Source organism: Fonsecaea pedrosoi (assembly GCF_000835455.1).
Source record: "Fonsecaea pedrosoi CBS 271.37 unplaced genomic scaffold supercont1.2, whole genome shotgun sequence".
Taxonomy (NCBI): Eukaryota; Fungi; Ascomycota; class Eurotiomycetes; order Chaetothyriales; family Herpotrichiellaceae; genus Fonsecaea; species Fonsecaea pedrosoi.
In genome coordinates this window covers 4,746,082-4,760,503 of record NW_013550614.1, presented here as the reverse complement: position 1 = coordinate 4,760,503, position 14,422 = coordinate 4,746,082, and the positions used below count along the sequence as shown (strand labels likewise).

The 14,422-nt window shown below is 53.0% G+C and overlaps 6 protein-coding genes across 6 annotated transcripts; 3 read left to right on the top strand and 3 right to left on the bottom strand.

Moving 5' to 3' along the window:
• Nucleotides 1–288: 288 nt before the first annotated feature.
• On the top strand, nucleotides 289–2,075 carry Z517_03705 (uncharacterized protein; the record flags this gene model as incomplete). The annotated part of the gene is made up of 2 exons (XM_013432809.1): nucleotides 289–554; nucleotides 623–2,075. 2 exons carry the CDS (start codon nucleotides 289–291, stop codon nucleotides 2,073–2,075), a joined length of 1,719 nt encoding a protein of 572 aa, XP_013288263.1.
• A 1,632-nt stretch (nucleotides 2,076–3,707) lies between these two features.
• Z517_03704 (uncharacterized protein) lies at nucleotides 3,708–4,730 on the top strand (the record flags this gene model as incomplete). Its single annotated transcript, XM_013432808.1, has 2 exons — nucleotides 3,708–4,431; nucleotides 4,564–4,730. 2 exons carry the CDS (start codon nucleotides 3,708–3,710, stop codon nucleotides 4,728–4,730), a joined length of 891 nt encoding a protein of 296 aa, XP_013288262.1.
• A 293-nt stretch (nucleotides 4,731–5,023) lies between these two features.
• Nucleotides 5,024–6,922, top strand: Z517_03703 (uncharacterized protein; the record flags this gene model as incomplete). The annotated part of the gene is made up of 3 exons (XM_013432807.1): nucleotides 5,024–5,047; nucleotides 5,104–6,560; nucleotides 6,667–6,922. 3 exons carry the CDS (start codon nucleotides 5,024–5,026, stop codon nucleotides 6,920–6,922), a joined length of 1,737 nt encoding a protein of 578 aa, XP_013288261.1.
• A 462-nt stretch (nucleotides 6,923–7,384) lies between these two features.
• Nucleotides 7,385–8,504, bottom strand: Z517_03702 (uncharacterized protein; the record flags this gene model as incomplete). Its single annotated transcript, XM_013432806.1, has 3 exons — nucleotides 7,385–7,766; nucleotides 7,922–8,199; nucleotides 8,304–8,504. The coding sequence occupies 3 exons, from the start codon at nucleotides 8,502–8,504 to the stop codon at nucleotides 7,385–7,387; spliced, it is 861 nt and encodes a 286-aa protein (XP_013288260.1).
• An 885-nt stretch (nucleotides 8,505–9,389) lies between these two features.
• Nucleotides 9,390–10,505, bottom strand: Z517_03701 (uncharacterized protein; the record flags this gene model as incomplete). Its single annotated transcript, XM_013432805.1, has 1 exon — nucleotides 9,390–10,505. One exon carries the CDS (start codon nucleotides 10,503–10,505, stop codon nucleotides 9,390–9,392), a length of 1,116 nt encoding a protein of 371 aa, XP_013288259.1.
• Nucleotides 10,506–11,042: 537 nt separating this feature from the next.
• On the bottom strand, nucleotides 11,043–14,351 carry Z517_03700 (uncharacterized protein; the record flags this gene model as incomplete). The annotated part of the gene is made up of 6 exons (XM_013432804.1): nucleotides 11,043–12,190; nucleotides 12,248–12,552; nucleotides 12,608–12,804; nucleotides 12,862–13,127; nucleotides 13,182–14,228; nucleotides 14,273–14,351. 6 exons carry the CDS (start codon nucleotides 14,349–14,351, stop codon nucleotides 11,043–11,045), a joined length of 3,042 nt encoding a protein of 1,013 aa, XP_013288258.1.
• Between the last annotated feature and the right edge of the window lie 71 nt (nucleotides 14,352–14,422).

Genomic DNA, 14,422 nt, shown 5'->3' with positions numbered 1-14,422 from the left:
CATTCCTGAACCCTGGGCTGACCTTGGACAGGTAACCAGGAACCAGGATATCCGGGGTCCGATTTTGAAGTCGCCGCCTTAGCCGATTCATCCGCCCTGCCGGGCTACATCTACAAGTTTCAGCTGTGCTCCAGCCTCACTCAAATTTAACGTCCACTGCTCACCCCAGTGCGGCTTATCTCGCTGAAATCCACGTTATCTGGCAACAAAGCAATGGAACCGGAGTGTCAGCATCTTTGTCTTTGATCCATTTCTGATCCGCTTGCTCTTCTCCACCGTCCCGTCACAATGCGTCCCAACTTACTCAAGCGGGCACACAGCCATAACAAACAGACGCTGAATAATCTGTTGCATTCGCGGGGCACTTCGCCGCATCCTCAAGGCGAAACGATCTCCGGCCATAAGCAGATCGAGGAAGAGACACTTCCCAAGTACAACCCAGATCACTGGTACCCCGTAAAGCTGGGTGAAGTGTTAAACCATCGCTATGAAATCCTTGTCAAACTCGGATATGGCATGACGGCCACAGTCTGGCTCGCCAGGGATCTACAAGCGTAAGTTTCCAATTGATGCCAGGAACTTGGTGACATGGCTGTCTAACCTGTGGATCTTTACTGGACAGTGATGTGAATGCCGGCAACCGCAAATATGTCACCATCAAGATTAACGTCAACACCCTCGGTGAAGACTTCCAAAAAGGCCGACGAGAGATCGCGCAGAAGTTGTTCTCAGCTAATCCCAACCATCCTGGGTATAGCCATGTCCGATTCATGCTCGACACCTTCAAGCTCAGGGGAAAGCACGGCGAACATTTGTGCATAGTGTACGATGTCCTCCGTGAACCCATCGATTTGTGCATGGAGAAATTTCCCGGTCGACGATTTAGCTGTGGGAAACTTCGCGTCTTGCTGCCAGCTCTGTTACAGGGTCTCGACTACATGCATTCCGAGTGCCATGTTGTCCACACCGATCTGAAGGCCGACAATATCATGATGGGTCTGGGCGACCCCAACATCCTCGACCACTTTGTGCAGAATCAAATAGATCATCCAGCACCCCGGAAGGCGGCTGATAGCCACGGACGGGTCATCTACACATCTTGCAGTGATTTCGGAGAACCGCCCAATGAAGCCGTCATTGCGTCTGCGAAAATCACCGATATCGGTCTGGCGGCGTGGGGAGACGAGAAGAACACGAAGCCTATTCAGTCCAATGCTTTCATGGCGCCCGAAGTCATCTTGCAGGCGGGGTGGTCCTATCCGGCCGACATCTGGAATCTGGGAGTCATGTTGTGGGATTTATTTGAGCATTTTGGACTGTTCGATCGGATTGATACGAAACCCGGCCACTACCATCCCGAGCGGCACTTGGGTTTAATGGTGGCCCTGTTGGGGCCTCCTCCTAAAGATTTCCTGAAGCGTTGTGCCAAGGCATCGGCCTACTTCGACTCGGAAGGCCAGTTCAAATATCCCGAATATGTCGAGGAACACACGTTTGAATCTTCCATCGTCAGGCTGAAAGGGGAAGAGAAAGAGTTGTTTATTGACTTCGCCAAGAAAATGATCACTTGGGTGCCCGAAGAACGATGGACTGCTAAACAACTACTGGAGCATCCTTTCCTGACGAAAGAACGAGACTGTCCATTCACGACACCGAGTCTCAGCAGAGCTTCGACGGCGTCCTTCAACTCGACAATCCCGTCACGAGCAGTTACGCCAGGGATCCCTACTTCAAGCTCGCCTAGTTGGGGACCGAATTCCTCGCCAAAATCGCTACCTCAAAACGCATCGATGTTGCCGTCCAGGCTGCTGGAATTGGTGCCGTCTCTTGCCTCGATCGAGAGCGCAGAGACAAAACCCGAGAAACTCATTACAAATGACGACAGATCGTCTTCGAGAACCTCCCTCTCCTTGAGGCCTAAGATGGAGAGTCTTATCGAGTCGCATAATGAACCCGACGAAGTGCCCAATTCCAAGCGTTCGTCAGTGAATACGTCAAACAAGTGCTCACAGGATATCATTGATGCCATCCTCAAAAAGGGCAAAGCCAACCACGTGCAGCCAGAAGCGAAGTGATGACACTGAGTTGACTGTCCCCGCTGACTATTCTTGAATCTTGATCCTGCCCATACCATGAATGGGAAATATATTGCGCCGAAGGTTGCGTTATGAACGGTCTTGATCGATGTGGTCGAGCGTGTTGGAATCGGCCTAGGCAGAGCAAGGGTAAAAGGCCGAGACGGATGTATAGGGAGGCACACAAACACGCCGAATAAGTGCCGCGGGAGGGGGTATAAAAACTCTGATGTATTTTCGTCCGATCAGACGCCGGCAGTCTTTGGCTGAACTGTCTTGTTGAAAGCTACATAACTTAATTGATACCCACCAAAAGCCTTATTTATCCTTGTTGTACGACTGAACGCGCTCAACTTGGGTCAAAGCAGTGCCTTAGTCAACGTCATCCCATCCTTACCAATCTCAGACAGCTCTGTTGCCTGATATGGCATGTTGATGTTGTCCCGTTTCATCCGAAAATCTGCGCATCCCGTGCCGTGGTCCGCACTAGCAAATACGGTGAAGTGTTGTGGCTCCGGATGCTTTTCAACGTCACTTCACTTTAGTGGCGTGAGTGGCTCCCCTGCTCCCCCACAACCATCACGACCACTATCGTTCGTGGCCTCCTAGCCCAGCACAAATCTGCCACCGCTTCTATTGAGCCGTACTTTGCTCTCTTATCCAACAAGTCAATTGTCCCTCACAACATGGTGTTAGGGGATACAGCCGAATTTCTTGACACAACAGATCAGCATTAGGACAATGACCGCTGCATGACAGACCGTCCCAACACCGCTACATGCGGAGGACTGATCATCATATTGACTTTGTCAGGTGGAGACTTGAGAGGTCTTGAATGGGGATGACTTGGAAGAGTCAAAGGCGATCTGGCCCTTGCCTGTAGGTCGGCTGGGTTGATATTGCCTGCGCTGTCCTCTAATCCCAGACTTCACGGCTCGGAAGAGCAAGGACTGATATTTTTGCCTGTGCCATCACAACGGACCATGCTTGCTGAAATCAATTCTCAGTGCTCAGCCTGCAACTCTAACTGCTGTTCAAATTGTCAGACCGAGTATCGCTTGTGGTTGATTTGCGCTGGTCCGAGATGTCACCGATGTCGAGATTTTAGTCCCACAGGACAAGACGATGCTACTGGGTCTCTTCAAGGAAATTTTCTGGACAGGTGCTCGATTGCCCAGGCTATATGAGCCAATTTGGCCTGCTTTGGGTGTGTGAAGAGAACTAATGTACTCCAGATCTCGGGACCCACATGTTCAAATATGCTTTAGCCACTGCAGTTGCCTTTCTCGATCAACAACACTCACCATCTATAGAGGACCCCGATTTCTCTCCATTCTCGAGCATGGCCTGGGTAATAAATTATGACGGACTTCATAGTTCTAGGTCATCACGGTCCGTGGAGCGGGTCCATGTCACCGTGACTCCCTTGTTGCGTGGTTGCTTACCTTGGTCCCCTTCCGCGGAAGCATTTGTTAAGGAGGAGCTTAGCAATCAGTTAGGTATAGGATGGCAAGACCAAGCGTCTCCTATGTGTATATAAAGAGCTAATAATCGGCACAGACATTCGGATGGGCCATCTATCCAGACATTCTACTCTCTTCACAATTCCTGTTGCAAATACAAGCACTCACCATGGCGCCCCTGCCGTTTGCAAGTTTCGTCACATTCACCAAAACATGGCACAATAGACCTTACCCGGCCATCTCGCCTACGAGGCCGGAGGTGTCGGCTGCTGGGAAGAACGTCGTCATCACAGGTGGAGGTACTGGTATTGGGAAGGCTACCGCCATTGCCTTTGCTACCGCGGGCGCCAGATCTGTCTCCATCATAGGACGTAGGGTCGATCGTCTCCAGACGGCTGCGACAGCAATCACCGAAGCCAACCCCTCGACGCTTGTGGTTTTGCAGTCGGGCGATGTCACGAATCGTGGATCCCTTGAGGCCGCTCTGGGTGACATTGTGGCGAAAATCGGTGGCGACGACGGTAGCAACAAGATTGACATATTCCTCAACAACGCCGGGATCCTCCCCCATGAAGCCGGGGTGGTCGACTATCCCGAATCAGAGGTCCGGCGATGTTTCGAGATTAACTTTATGGGCTCGTACAATGCCCTGCAAGTGTTTACTCCGCTAGCAGCGCCCGGCGCAAAGCTCATTAACGTGGGAAGTGGCATCGGCCACTGGGCTCCTCTGCCAGAAGTGCCGGGGGTGTGGAGCTACGCGGCCTCCAAAGCAGCGACGCTGAAGATGATGGAGTATTACGCCTCCGAGCACCCGAACATCCATGTCGTCGACATCCACCCGGGCATCATCAGCACGGAGATCAACCCCAATATGCCAACAGGCCCGGACTCAGGTATGTACTTCCGTATTACCTTGCATTTCTTTTTTATGCCATATGCTATAAATCATGGCTAGTGGTGGGTGTGATTTGCTGTTGTCGCTCCTAGAAAATCATGATGCTTGGCTAACACACCTTGGCCGACAGTGGATTTGCCCGCACACTTTGTCGTGTGGCTTGTGTCGGAGGAAGCGGCGTTTCTGCGGAACAAATTTGTCTGGGCGAATTGGGACGTGGAAGAACTCAAGGCTCGGGCGGAGGAGATCCGGACGTCGTCTCTGTTGAGGGTGTATTTGAATGGTGTCGACATGTAATTGGGATTATGGTGTTTGTTGGCGACCTCAGCTGATATACATACATATTTTGAGATAGTGTATACACCTAGTGCCAGGCTCGACCACCGCCGGATTCTTCTAAAAACTGCATTCCCGATCAGTCATATTGCAATCGTCAGATCGAGAAGCTCAAAGCAGCCTAGTGCAAAACCTTGACTTGTTCTCATTTGTCAGCGTTGGTTCCGCGGAACATGAGGCTCCTTGGCTGCTAAATATACCAGGTACTCACTCTGTGTCCCTTCTTCACCTTTCCTTTTACTGAGTTGCTCAGTATGCTGCAACAAAAACTTCGCAAGGTTCGTCTCCCTAGACTTGTTTCGATTGTTACCACAGACTGACGCATCCGGATAAGGCGTGCGACTTTTGCTACCGTAGGAGAATCAAATGCGACGCACAAAAGCCTCGATGCACCAATTGCGTTCTGCATGACTCGGTCTGTGCTTTCGGAGCTGCGAGCCGTAAAGCGCGGACCAGACGTCGCGAGTCGAGTGAAGATATTGCAGTCCTGCGGGAGCAGGTAGAGGGTCTCGAATCGAGTCTGAACCAAGCTCTGAGGAGGATCGAGGAGCTTCAAAGTCTTATGCCGAGATGGGAGACAGACTCGGAGATTCAAGCTGTCTCTCCCAGCATCCCTGAAGACAACGTTCCCTTGCTACAAAAAGAACTTCTTCCCAATGCGCGCATGGAACTTCCGCCGCGCCAGAACGTTCTGTCTGCGACGGAAGCGTACCTTACGACGCTGAACGCCGTTCTTCCGCTGTTCCACCCGGGCCGACTCCTGCAATCCATCAACGACTGGTACACATATCCTGATCGGAGAGAGCGGACGACGTGGGCGGCCATCAACGTGGTCCTGGCGCTAGCTCACCGTCAAATACCCGCGACACCAGGCGAGAGAAGCGCGGCGGACTACCTGCACAACGCCCAGACAGTGCTCTCCGAGGTGATCATGGGCGACGCAGATCTTCTCAACATCCAGATCCTGCTGGGGATGGTCATACTTTTCCAGGGCACTCAAGATGTCAAGCCCGCGACGATGCTGATCGCCGTTACTCTACGTCTGGCGCACGAATTGGGCCTGCATACCCGGAGAAGCACCGAGAAGCACCCCCTCGACCATTCCCAGGTCTTGGAACGGGACAGAGTCTTCTGGATCGCTTACATCCTCGACAGAGATATCAGCTTACGCGCAGGTCAGCCCCCTGTACAGCGCGAGGCCGATATTGAAATCGAATACCCGTCGGCAGAGCCCGAAGACGGTGCTGGAACAGTTGCCATAACTTCCAACGCTGACGGTACCGTCCCATTCAACTTCCTCCGCTGCCGTGTCCAACTCGCCCAGATCCAGGGTGAAGTCTACGACTTTATGGTTGCGACCCGCGCAGGCATAGGGACATTGGTTGACTCCGCGCCCGACGAGGACGTGGCACGGCTGAACCACATGCTGGACGCATGGCTCTCCAGCATCCCGCCACCGTTTCGGCCCAACGCCATCCTCCAAGCCGGCCAGCAGAACCTGAGCAGGAGCTTCGCGGTCCTCTACTCGGCCCACCTCGCCTGTCGGACGCAGGTATACCGCGCGGATGCCATGGCGTCGCGCTGGGTCCAGAGTCTCCGGACCTTTGGCAGAACAGTGACGACTTTGCAGGGCCCTGTCCCTGTCTCTGTCTCTATCGTCCCAGTCCAAGTGCCAGTGCCAGTCCCTCTACCGACCCCGTCCCTGCAGGACTGGGAGAAACTCATCGCCGAGACGCGAGGGTACATGCGGCTCGTCTGGGGCGTGGAACCCCGAGACCAGGCGTTTATCTGGTTAGCAAAAGAACCTCTCTCCCTTTCCCATTTCCCTGAAAATTGAAATTCTTCCTTGCATCAAATCACCCCTTCCCCTCTTTCCCAATTTAGGACAAGATCACAGGCTGATTGATAATATCTCATTCGTCGGCTCCTTCAGGATGACCGCCTGTACCTACGTCTCAGGCTCAATCTGCCTGACCGCCAACATCATGTTCGAGCCGGGCCACCCGGGCGTGCACCACGACCTGGCCCTGGTGAACCACTCCTTTGCCCTCTTGGACGAGTTGATCCGGCAGACGGGGCGGAAGGCTCTTGGCGATCTACGCGACGCGTGCGAGGAGCTGTTGCGCTACGCATGTGCGTTGTCTCCTATTTAAGGGGGCTGTCGATTCAAAATTGTAATGATTGGGGTGTGTCGTATGTTTTTGTTCTTGTTGTCTGGAGTCGCGAGGCGGAGTCGCCATCATATATACATATATCTCGGTCTACGAAAAGTGTGTATATTAATTGCTTTCTTCTTCTTCGGAACGGAACCCGTTGGTTTACCAAAAATGGTATGTATGTGTAGAGGGGACAAACACTTGTCTGTTGGACCGACTACTTGTATTTGTACTTTTAGTAGGCTCCTTTGGTTTCTGCCAAAGGTGTTTGGGGTTGATAGGTACTATATTCATGTCATCCGGATGCCCTGGTAGGTAGATTGGTACCCTTGTTTGACTCTCTGAGCGAATGTCCTTCTTTGTGGCTATGTGACACTTGACGCACTTGACGCACTGACCTGACCCAAGCCGACCTGACCTGTCCCGGTAAGACGGTGTTTAGCAGCAGTTCTCAGCGCCCTACACGCTGCTGGTGCTGCTCCTGAGCTGCTGTTTCTGCTGCTGCTGCTGCTGCTGCTGCTGCTTCTCCCACAGGGTATGCAGCGTCGGATTCCCCCCCGTGACGCCCACCCACTCCCCCTCCCGCAACTTCGGCCCGGCATACCCAAGCACATCATCCGGGATCAGATGCGCGCGCTCAGCGTCCAGGAGTCGCGCGACGAAGACGATCGTGTGCGCGTCCAGTGCCGTGGGACCGACCTCGTCGCCAAATAGCCACTTCTGCTCAAGCCCTCGCTTGGAGAGCAGCTGGCTGATTTTCGAGAGGTAGGCGCGCGACTCTGCCTCGACGGTGGCGACTGACTGGTTCTTGGAGGCGAACTGTTGGAGTTTGGTCCGGTGGCTGGGGAGATCGAAAGTTCCGCGGTCGGTCCGTCAGCGGTGGGGTGTTTTTGTGTTCAACACAATCCAAAGTAGCTTGAAATTGAAAAGGGGAGAAATGGGTGAGGAGGGCTAAGGAAAATGTGGAAATACAGGTGGGGAGAGAAAAGAACTCACTTGTCCAGTTTACGCTGCAGCATCTCACGATACCTCGGCGACGTCTCGGGCCGGGCCATGATCTCCTCGACGGCCTCCATGACCCCCTCGGTCCGGCGATCCTCGGGCTTGAACGAGATGGTCACGTAGGAGATGTTGTGGAGTTGCTCGAGGAGGGATTCAATCGTCTGCTTGTGCGCGGATGGGAGGAGGCTCGGGTACCGGTCGCATAGGTACCGTGTGATATCCGCGCTGTCGATGAGTTTGACGCCGAGGGACGGGGCGAGGAGGGCAGGGACCTGAGTAGTCATTTGACAGGGTCAGAAGAAAAGAGTGAGACATACACAAGAGCGATGCGAAGCTCTTAAGACGGACACAACACTCCTGGCTGGCACCGACATACCGTGCCTTTCGGATGCTTCTCCAGATACGCCTCGGACATCTGCTCGCCCGTATAAATGTCAATGAAGCATTCTTCGGGCTCGACGGCGTCCGCGGGTGATCTGGGCGGGCCCTTGAGACGTAATGTATAGAGGACCATTAGCGAGCAGATGGAGAAGGGGTTGTAGTATAGTTGGTAGGGAGAAGTGGTGGACTGTGCCATTCTGCGTGCAAACAGTACGAAGTATGTGTGTTTGAGCTGCTGATTGGGGTTTCTAAAACGTCTTCGCTGTCGTTGTCGAATGTTGGATGGCAGGTCAGTGCTAATGCTCCGAGTATTCCTGCGTTTGGCACCACTGTTATCATGGGTTCGCCTAGGTGGATGAGAGGATAGACACCCACATATAGAAAGAGCATTGGTGCTGCACCTCAGGCCCTCTCCCTCTGTTCTTGAGTGTTGGTACTCGACGTCACTTACACTCGAAGGGCATACATGCATGTCCGTCAGATACCCGAGCCGGCCGCGCGGTGGAGGTATAGACAGGCCTCAGGCGTCCTGCTGGAAATCTTTCTCCCCGCATAAGCATCCAGTGGGCCTTATTCGTGGTAGTCAAGGTTTGTGGGGGTGGTTCGTGTGAGATGGATTAAAGCCGTTAAAAATATGGCCTACGTTCCAAGTATGCGGATTCCCCAACGAGACAGAAGACGAACGATGCTGACAGCCTTGATTAATAGCGAGGTAATGGAGCGGAGAATATCAATCGCCTTGGTGGGGGAGTCAATCATGAGCGGTGGAGGGGTGTCGTGTCAGATCGCTAAGAGAAGGCTGTGTACTCGGTATTGTGATGGCATTGGTCTCGGGGAGATCGGGGATGGGATGATAGCCCTGGAAGAATCAACAAGTGGTAGCCTCAATTGACTAGAGTGAGCAGAGAAGTGTGGGTGGGAAGCAAAGGACCTTACGGGAAGGATGTTGACGATAGTCTCCGGATGAAAGCAGCAATTCAATTTCTAGCTACGCTAAATCCATAAACCAACTTCTTGTCCTAACCGACACCTTGTAACCTTTTCTGTGCCTGATCATACAGTATTCCCCTAGCGACAACGACTACGCCGCCACTTCCGGCCCAATGGGCGGACGACTCGCGGCCAGATTGCACTGGCGAAACAACCTGACTTCGTCCTTGTCGAAGGCGCCCACGACGCTGTGCAGAACCCCGTGGTTGTTGAAGAGCACAAAGTCGCCTTCCTGCCAATCGTGCGCGTACACCCGCTCCGGCGCGATCCCCGGACGCTGTAGATCGTGCACAATCTCCCGCACCCGGGCCAGGTCGTCGATGACGCTGCCGTCGCGCAGGTGGATCTTGCGCACGACCGACGGGTGGATCTGCAGCGCGAACCGGCCCGTGACGGGGTTTTGCCAGGCCATGGGCTGGATCTGCACGTCCGAGGCATTTTCGATCGGCGGTAGTTCGTCAACCGGTACCTCCTTGCCTTCAGAGACCATGCCCAGCCCGTCTGGGCGCGATTTGGCCGTCGAGATCCAGACGTAGGGGTGTGGTGCGTACTCGACCTTGGAAGTGAGCACGAACTCCTTTTGCTCGGCGCTGAGGTTTTCAAACATGGTGTACCCCGACACAAAGGCCGTGGTGCCTAGCGGAACCTGTAGGGTGTCATTGCTGCCGTCGTCGTAGAGAACGGTCTGCGTCCGTCCCGTGGGAACCTTGACCGCAAGTAGAGACGTGACGAGCGGTGGTTGAAGACCCCCATATAGCGCGGCGTCGATGTGCCAGCGGTAGAAACGGGTGAAATCCAGATCTTGCTCTTCTGGGATGACTGTCGTGTGGAACGTGCGATGATGGGGGTGCTTCAACGTAATGTCCTTGAGCCCTTCGTACTCGGGGACAAAGCCATTGCCGATGACCTGCACCTCGGGCTGATGAGGCACGGTCTTGAGGTCGGGGTGGAGGATGGACCGTTTGGCGTCAATCGTCTTGCCGTGGCCGTATGACATGGCCTCCGGATCGAAGCGGCGGGTCAGTTCCGCCTGGTCCTTGGGGGTGAGGCCCGCTTGGGACTTGACGCAGATGACATTGTAGGTGTAGAGAGCGTTGCGAAGCGCCTCGAAGTCTGCGTCTGAGAGGTTTCTCAAGTCTACGTCGTTGACAAGTGCCCCGAATTCAGGTCGAGTTGGGGTGATCGGCGAAACCGTGATTCCTGGCATGGTGTCTACGTGTCGTACTTGGAGAAGAATTTGTTGAATTGTGCAGTCTGAATGTGAAAGTTCCGAGGGGTTGCGATACAAATTTAAGGTGAACTGAAGGGTGGGAGATATATATATACTCGCATCGGGGAGGCATCGCGTTAGCTAGATGAACATGCCGCTTACCTGCTGCTACGGCCTCGTACAAGGCAGAAGAACATCTTCTCGGAAGGCACCTATCTCGACTTACTTGGCGACCATACATCTCCTTTTGATTTGACGTTGATGATGATGGAAAAGGTGAGATAAGATGATCGTATATCGCACAGCCCGGCAATCACCGAAAGAGGGATTTCCGGGCGAAGGCGAAAAAGAGGAAAACTTGCGCGAGCTGGTGCCAAGACCCAAAGATTGTACGAGGTACGACGTCGTACGAAGCTGATGGGAACCTCCGCCAAATTGCCTCTTTGGGAAAAAACCTTCCGTCCCCTTATCTTAGCCCGGGGGTATCATTTTGGTCATTACTCGGTGCACATCTATAACCCTTCATATCACTGTCTAGCCTTGCGTGGTCTTTGACTTCCTCAATCCCAGCTTGGCTGACCACTTTCGTGTACTCCGTGAGAACGCACCTCCAGTTTGTGTCTTGTCCACCGAGATCTCTGGCGGTAGAACCAACGTCGACTGACGCGATGACTGTAGAGAGTGGTCACTCAGGGTTTGTGACATGGTCGCCTTCTCCTCCAGACTGAGGAGATCGTCAGTAGTCGTAGTGTTGCTAGTAGTTGATGTCATTCCAGATGGCACCGCCTCTTTCCCCTGGATTTGCGGTGCAATATTCACCTCTGCTGGAAGCTCCACAGGCAGACTCCTGCCCCCTGGTAGTTCGCTCGGGGTTGTTGTTGAATCAAGCTCGGCAATCCCTTGACCACTAAGCTCCTGAGCTCCGTGTTGGTCGTCTTCTTTCGCTGGCCCAGATTTTTGAAAGCGGTTTTTGTAGATGATGTCTTCCAGGCCCGGGCGAAGTTTGCTGAACTTTAATCCCGTCGAGATCTTGGTCAGAGGTATTAACCGATCGACTTCATCGTGAACATGTTTCTGTAACAGGAGCTCTTTCCCGGCAAAGGTCTTTGTCATGGCTGTTGTATAGTAGACGGCCGCATCCTCGATCTGCTTCGTGGAAACGTACTTCCCCTGGTACCGGAAAGCTCGCTCAAGAATGAGAATCATGTCACAGGCACATTTGAACAACATCCGAGCCGTGGGAGGAGCGGCTAGAATGCATAATGACAACGCGAGTGCTCCTCCCGCCCCCATGGTACCGAAAATAACACCTGTAGTTACCACTCCGACCCCGACAAACTCCGCTATTGTTACGGTCATAAACTTCTTGAGATGGCCAAGGACCACTCGAGTCATGATTTCTTCAACTTCTTCTGGTAACGCCTTGGGGAATCCAAAACATTGGAGGACGTGCTGACAGAGGATTCGAGCAACAGTTGGCGTCCCTATCGCGCCCGAAAGCGGTAGCGGGACCATGGCAGTGCGGACCGCGTGGAGGCCCAAACGCATGCATTCTGTGATTGCGGAGTCAATCTTTTGTTCGACATCCACGACTTGTGCCGCAACCGCGAAGATTCGGACCTTTTCATCTTGAATGAGATCTAGGGTCTGTGTCAAAAGTCTCTTGACTGCCTGATCGTCATCTAATGGTCCCCAGTCAGTAATTCAGGTCTCGTCTGTGGAGTTAACAGAGTACCGACCCTTGGAGAGACAGCAGTATCCATCTGCCTTGTAATGCTTGATTTGTGACAGCTCCCGGCGAAGCGCCTCGAACTGTTCCTCTGCCAAACTATCCGCTTCCTCATTTGCCAGTCGCTGTGCCTCGGGGTAGTTGCCAGTCTGTTCCATGTACTTATCCAGTAGAGGCCACCTGTGGAGGGCAAGCAATTTGTCCTTTTTGGTCCCAATCACAAATACCGGTACGTGATTGGAGAACTGCGCAATGGTTTGAAAGGTTCGCTTGTCGGCCTCCTCGATACGACTGACGTCCGAATCCACGCAGAACCTGTGCATTCTGTGAGCAAGTCGATGGTTTTCCACCTAATGCCAGAGAAACGCACCAAATCACGTGCAAAGCCTCAGCTGGATCTTTCTGAAATGCCCGATGGCGGAGAAACTTGGCAATCAACTCAAGTTCCTTGTCACTTCCTGCTTGCCAGCCTCTGGAGTCGTGAATGATCAAGCCAGGGTTATTGGGAGATTCAAAGGCTTCGTTGATGTCGTGATTGCCTTGCTTGTAGCTGTCTGACTCCTCAGTCTAGATAGCAATGTCAGTCTGAGGTGTTCTCGAATACGATGAATGAGGAGAGACAACCATTTCAACTCCAAAAATCTTGTTTATCAATGTCGACTTGCCTACACCCGTCTTTCCACAAACCAGTATTCGGAATGCTTTTACGCCGCTTGCTTGCAGTTGTAAACCTTCGAGCCACGGAGGGATTACCTCTCCCTCCTTCAAGTAGCGGTCTCGATAATCGGCCAAATCCTTCTTCATGGACTTGAATCGGGCCTGTTCGTAGAATCGCGGATATCTGTCCAGGATGCAGAATACTGAAGGATGAATTATCGTGCCGTAACTTCCTAGACTCTGATCAGAATTACGCGTGTGTCGAAATTATGGATCTTGTCCCTTACCACCATCGCACCATCCAATGAATCCTTTGGAATTGAAAGCTTTGCGTGAGCTGTTATACAGTGAACTTGAACAATTGATCTGTAAATTGTGGGTTTGGTTGTCATCGGCAGCACTTCCGTGCAGAGACTGCAGATCGTAGAGGCTGACTTGTATGCCGTTCGAGTGGTAGATCTGCCATTCAATCTTTTCACTCCCATCGAGCTTCGGCACCTCGCCCGCATATTGTGGGAACGCTAGGGAGAGGGGGTTTTCCTTCCCGGCAGGCACCGAGTCCTCTTGCTTGGGTTGAAGAACGAGTCCAGCTCGCATACTTTCGATGAGCAGCCATTGTAGAGGGTATAAGGACAAACCATCCTCACGGGCGCCTCCTCCAAGGTCCTGGTGCGAGCCCATGAACCATGCTTGAACGAAGCTTCTCCCCGTCATGTCCGGAGCAGATGGTGGATCGAAAATTTCCGGACTTAGTTGAGAGCGTGTCTCATTCAGAGCCAAGGCATGTCTCAGGTTCTTGATGGATGGGACAAACGCGATGTCATGCATGTGGCCTTCGGCAGTGTATTTCACAGTGTCCATGACCCCAACGAATTGTATGACTGGTGGCCGGGTTGTATGCGACCGTAGAAACTCGATCATCTTTGGGCCGTTTCTGTTATCATCCTCCTTGCGTGCCCGGTAGATGTCCAGTGTAGTCTGATAGAGTGTATCGAAGTATCTCAACGACGAACTTTTGGGTAAATACATGGTGTCCAACAGTCCGGCCACAGCACGAACGACGAAAGCGCCTCGGCCGAAGCCGTAGAGGAAGAGCTCATCCTGAGGTTCACCGAGGGTCTCGCATACTTCACGAGCAATGGATTTGATCTGGTCCTCGTAGTACGGTGTTGCCACACGGGTCTTCAACCTCTCTATCAAACTTGGCCCGTCCGAGGCGGCACGATAGTAGCGGACACTCTGCTCGATCGTTCGACCCTGCGTATCGACAGAGCAGCCTTCAGGGATGATGCGTTGAATGCGGAAAATATTACTAGAGCTTTCGTTTCCTTGGACTGTGTTAATTGGTATTGGCGAGGATATGCATAACTTCCCACACCTGAAGTTCCATCTTCCCCGTTATATTCTTCAGCATCGACGCAGACAATCAGCCGTCTCACATGCGCCCTTGCGGACATTGCTCGAAGGAGGAGCTCAGGTAGGCAATCGAGAGTCAGTTGTCAACTTGGACGCGCAGTGTGTCAGGATT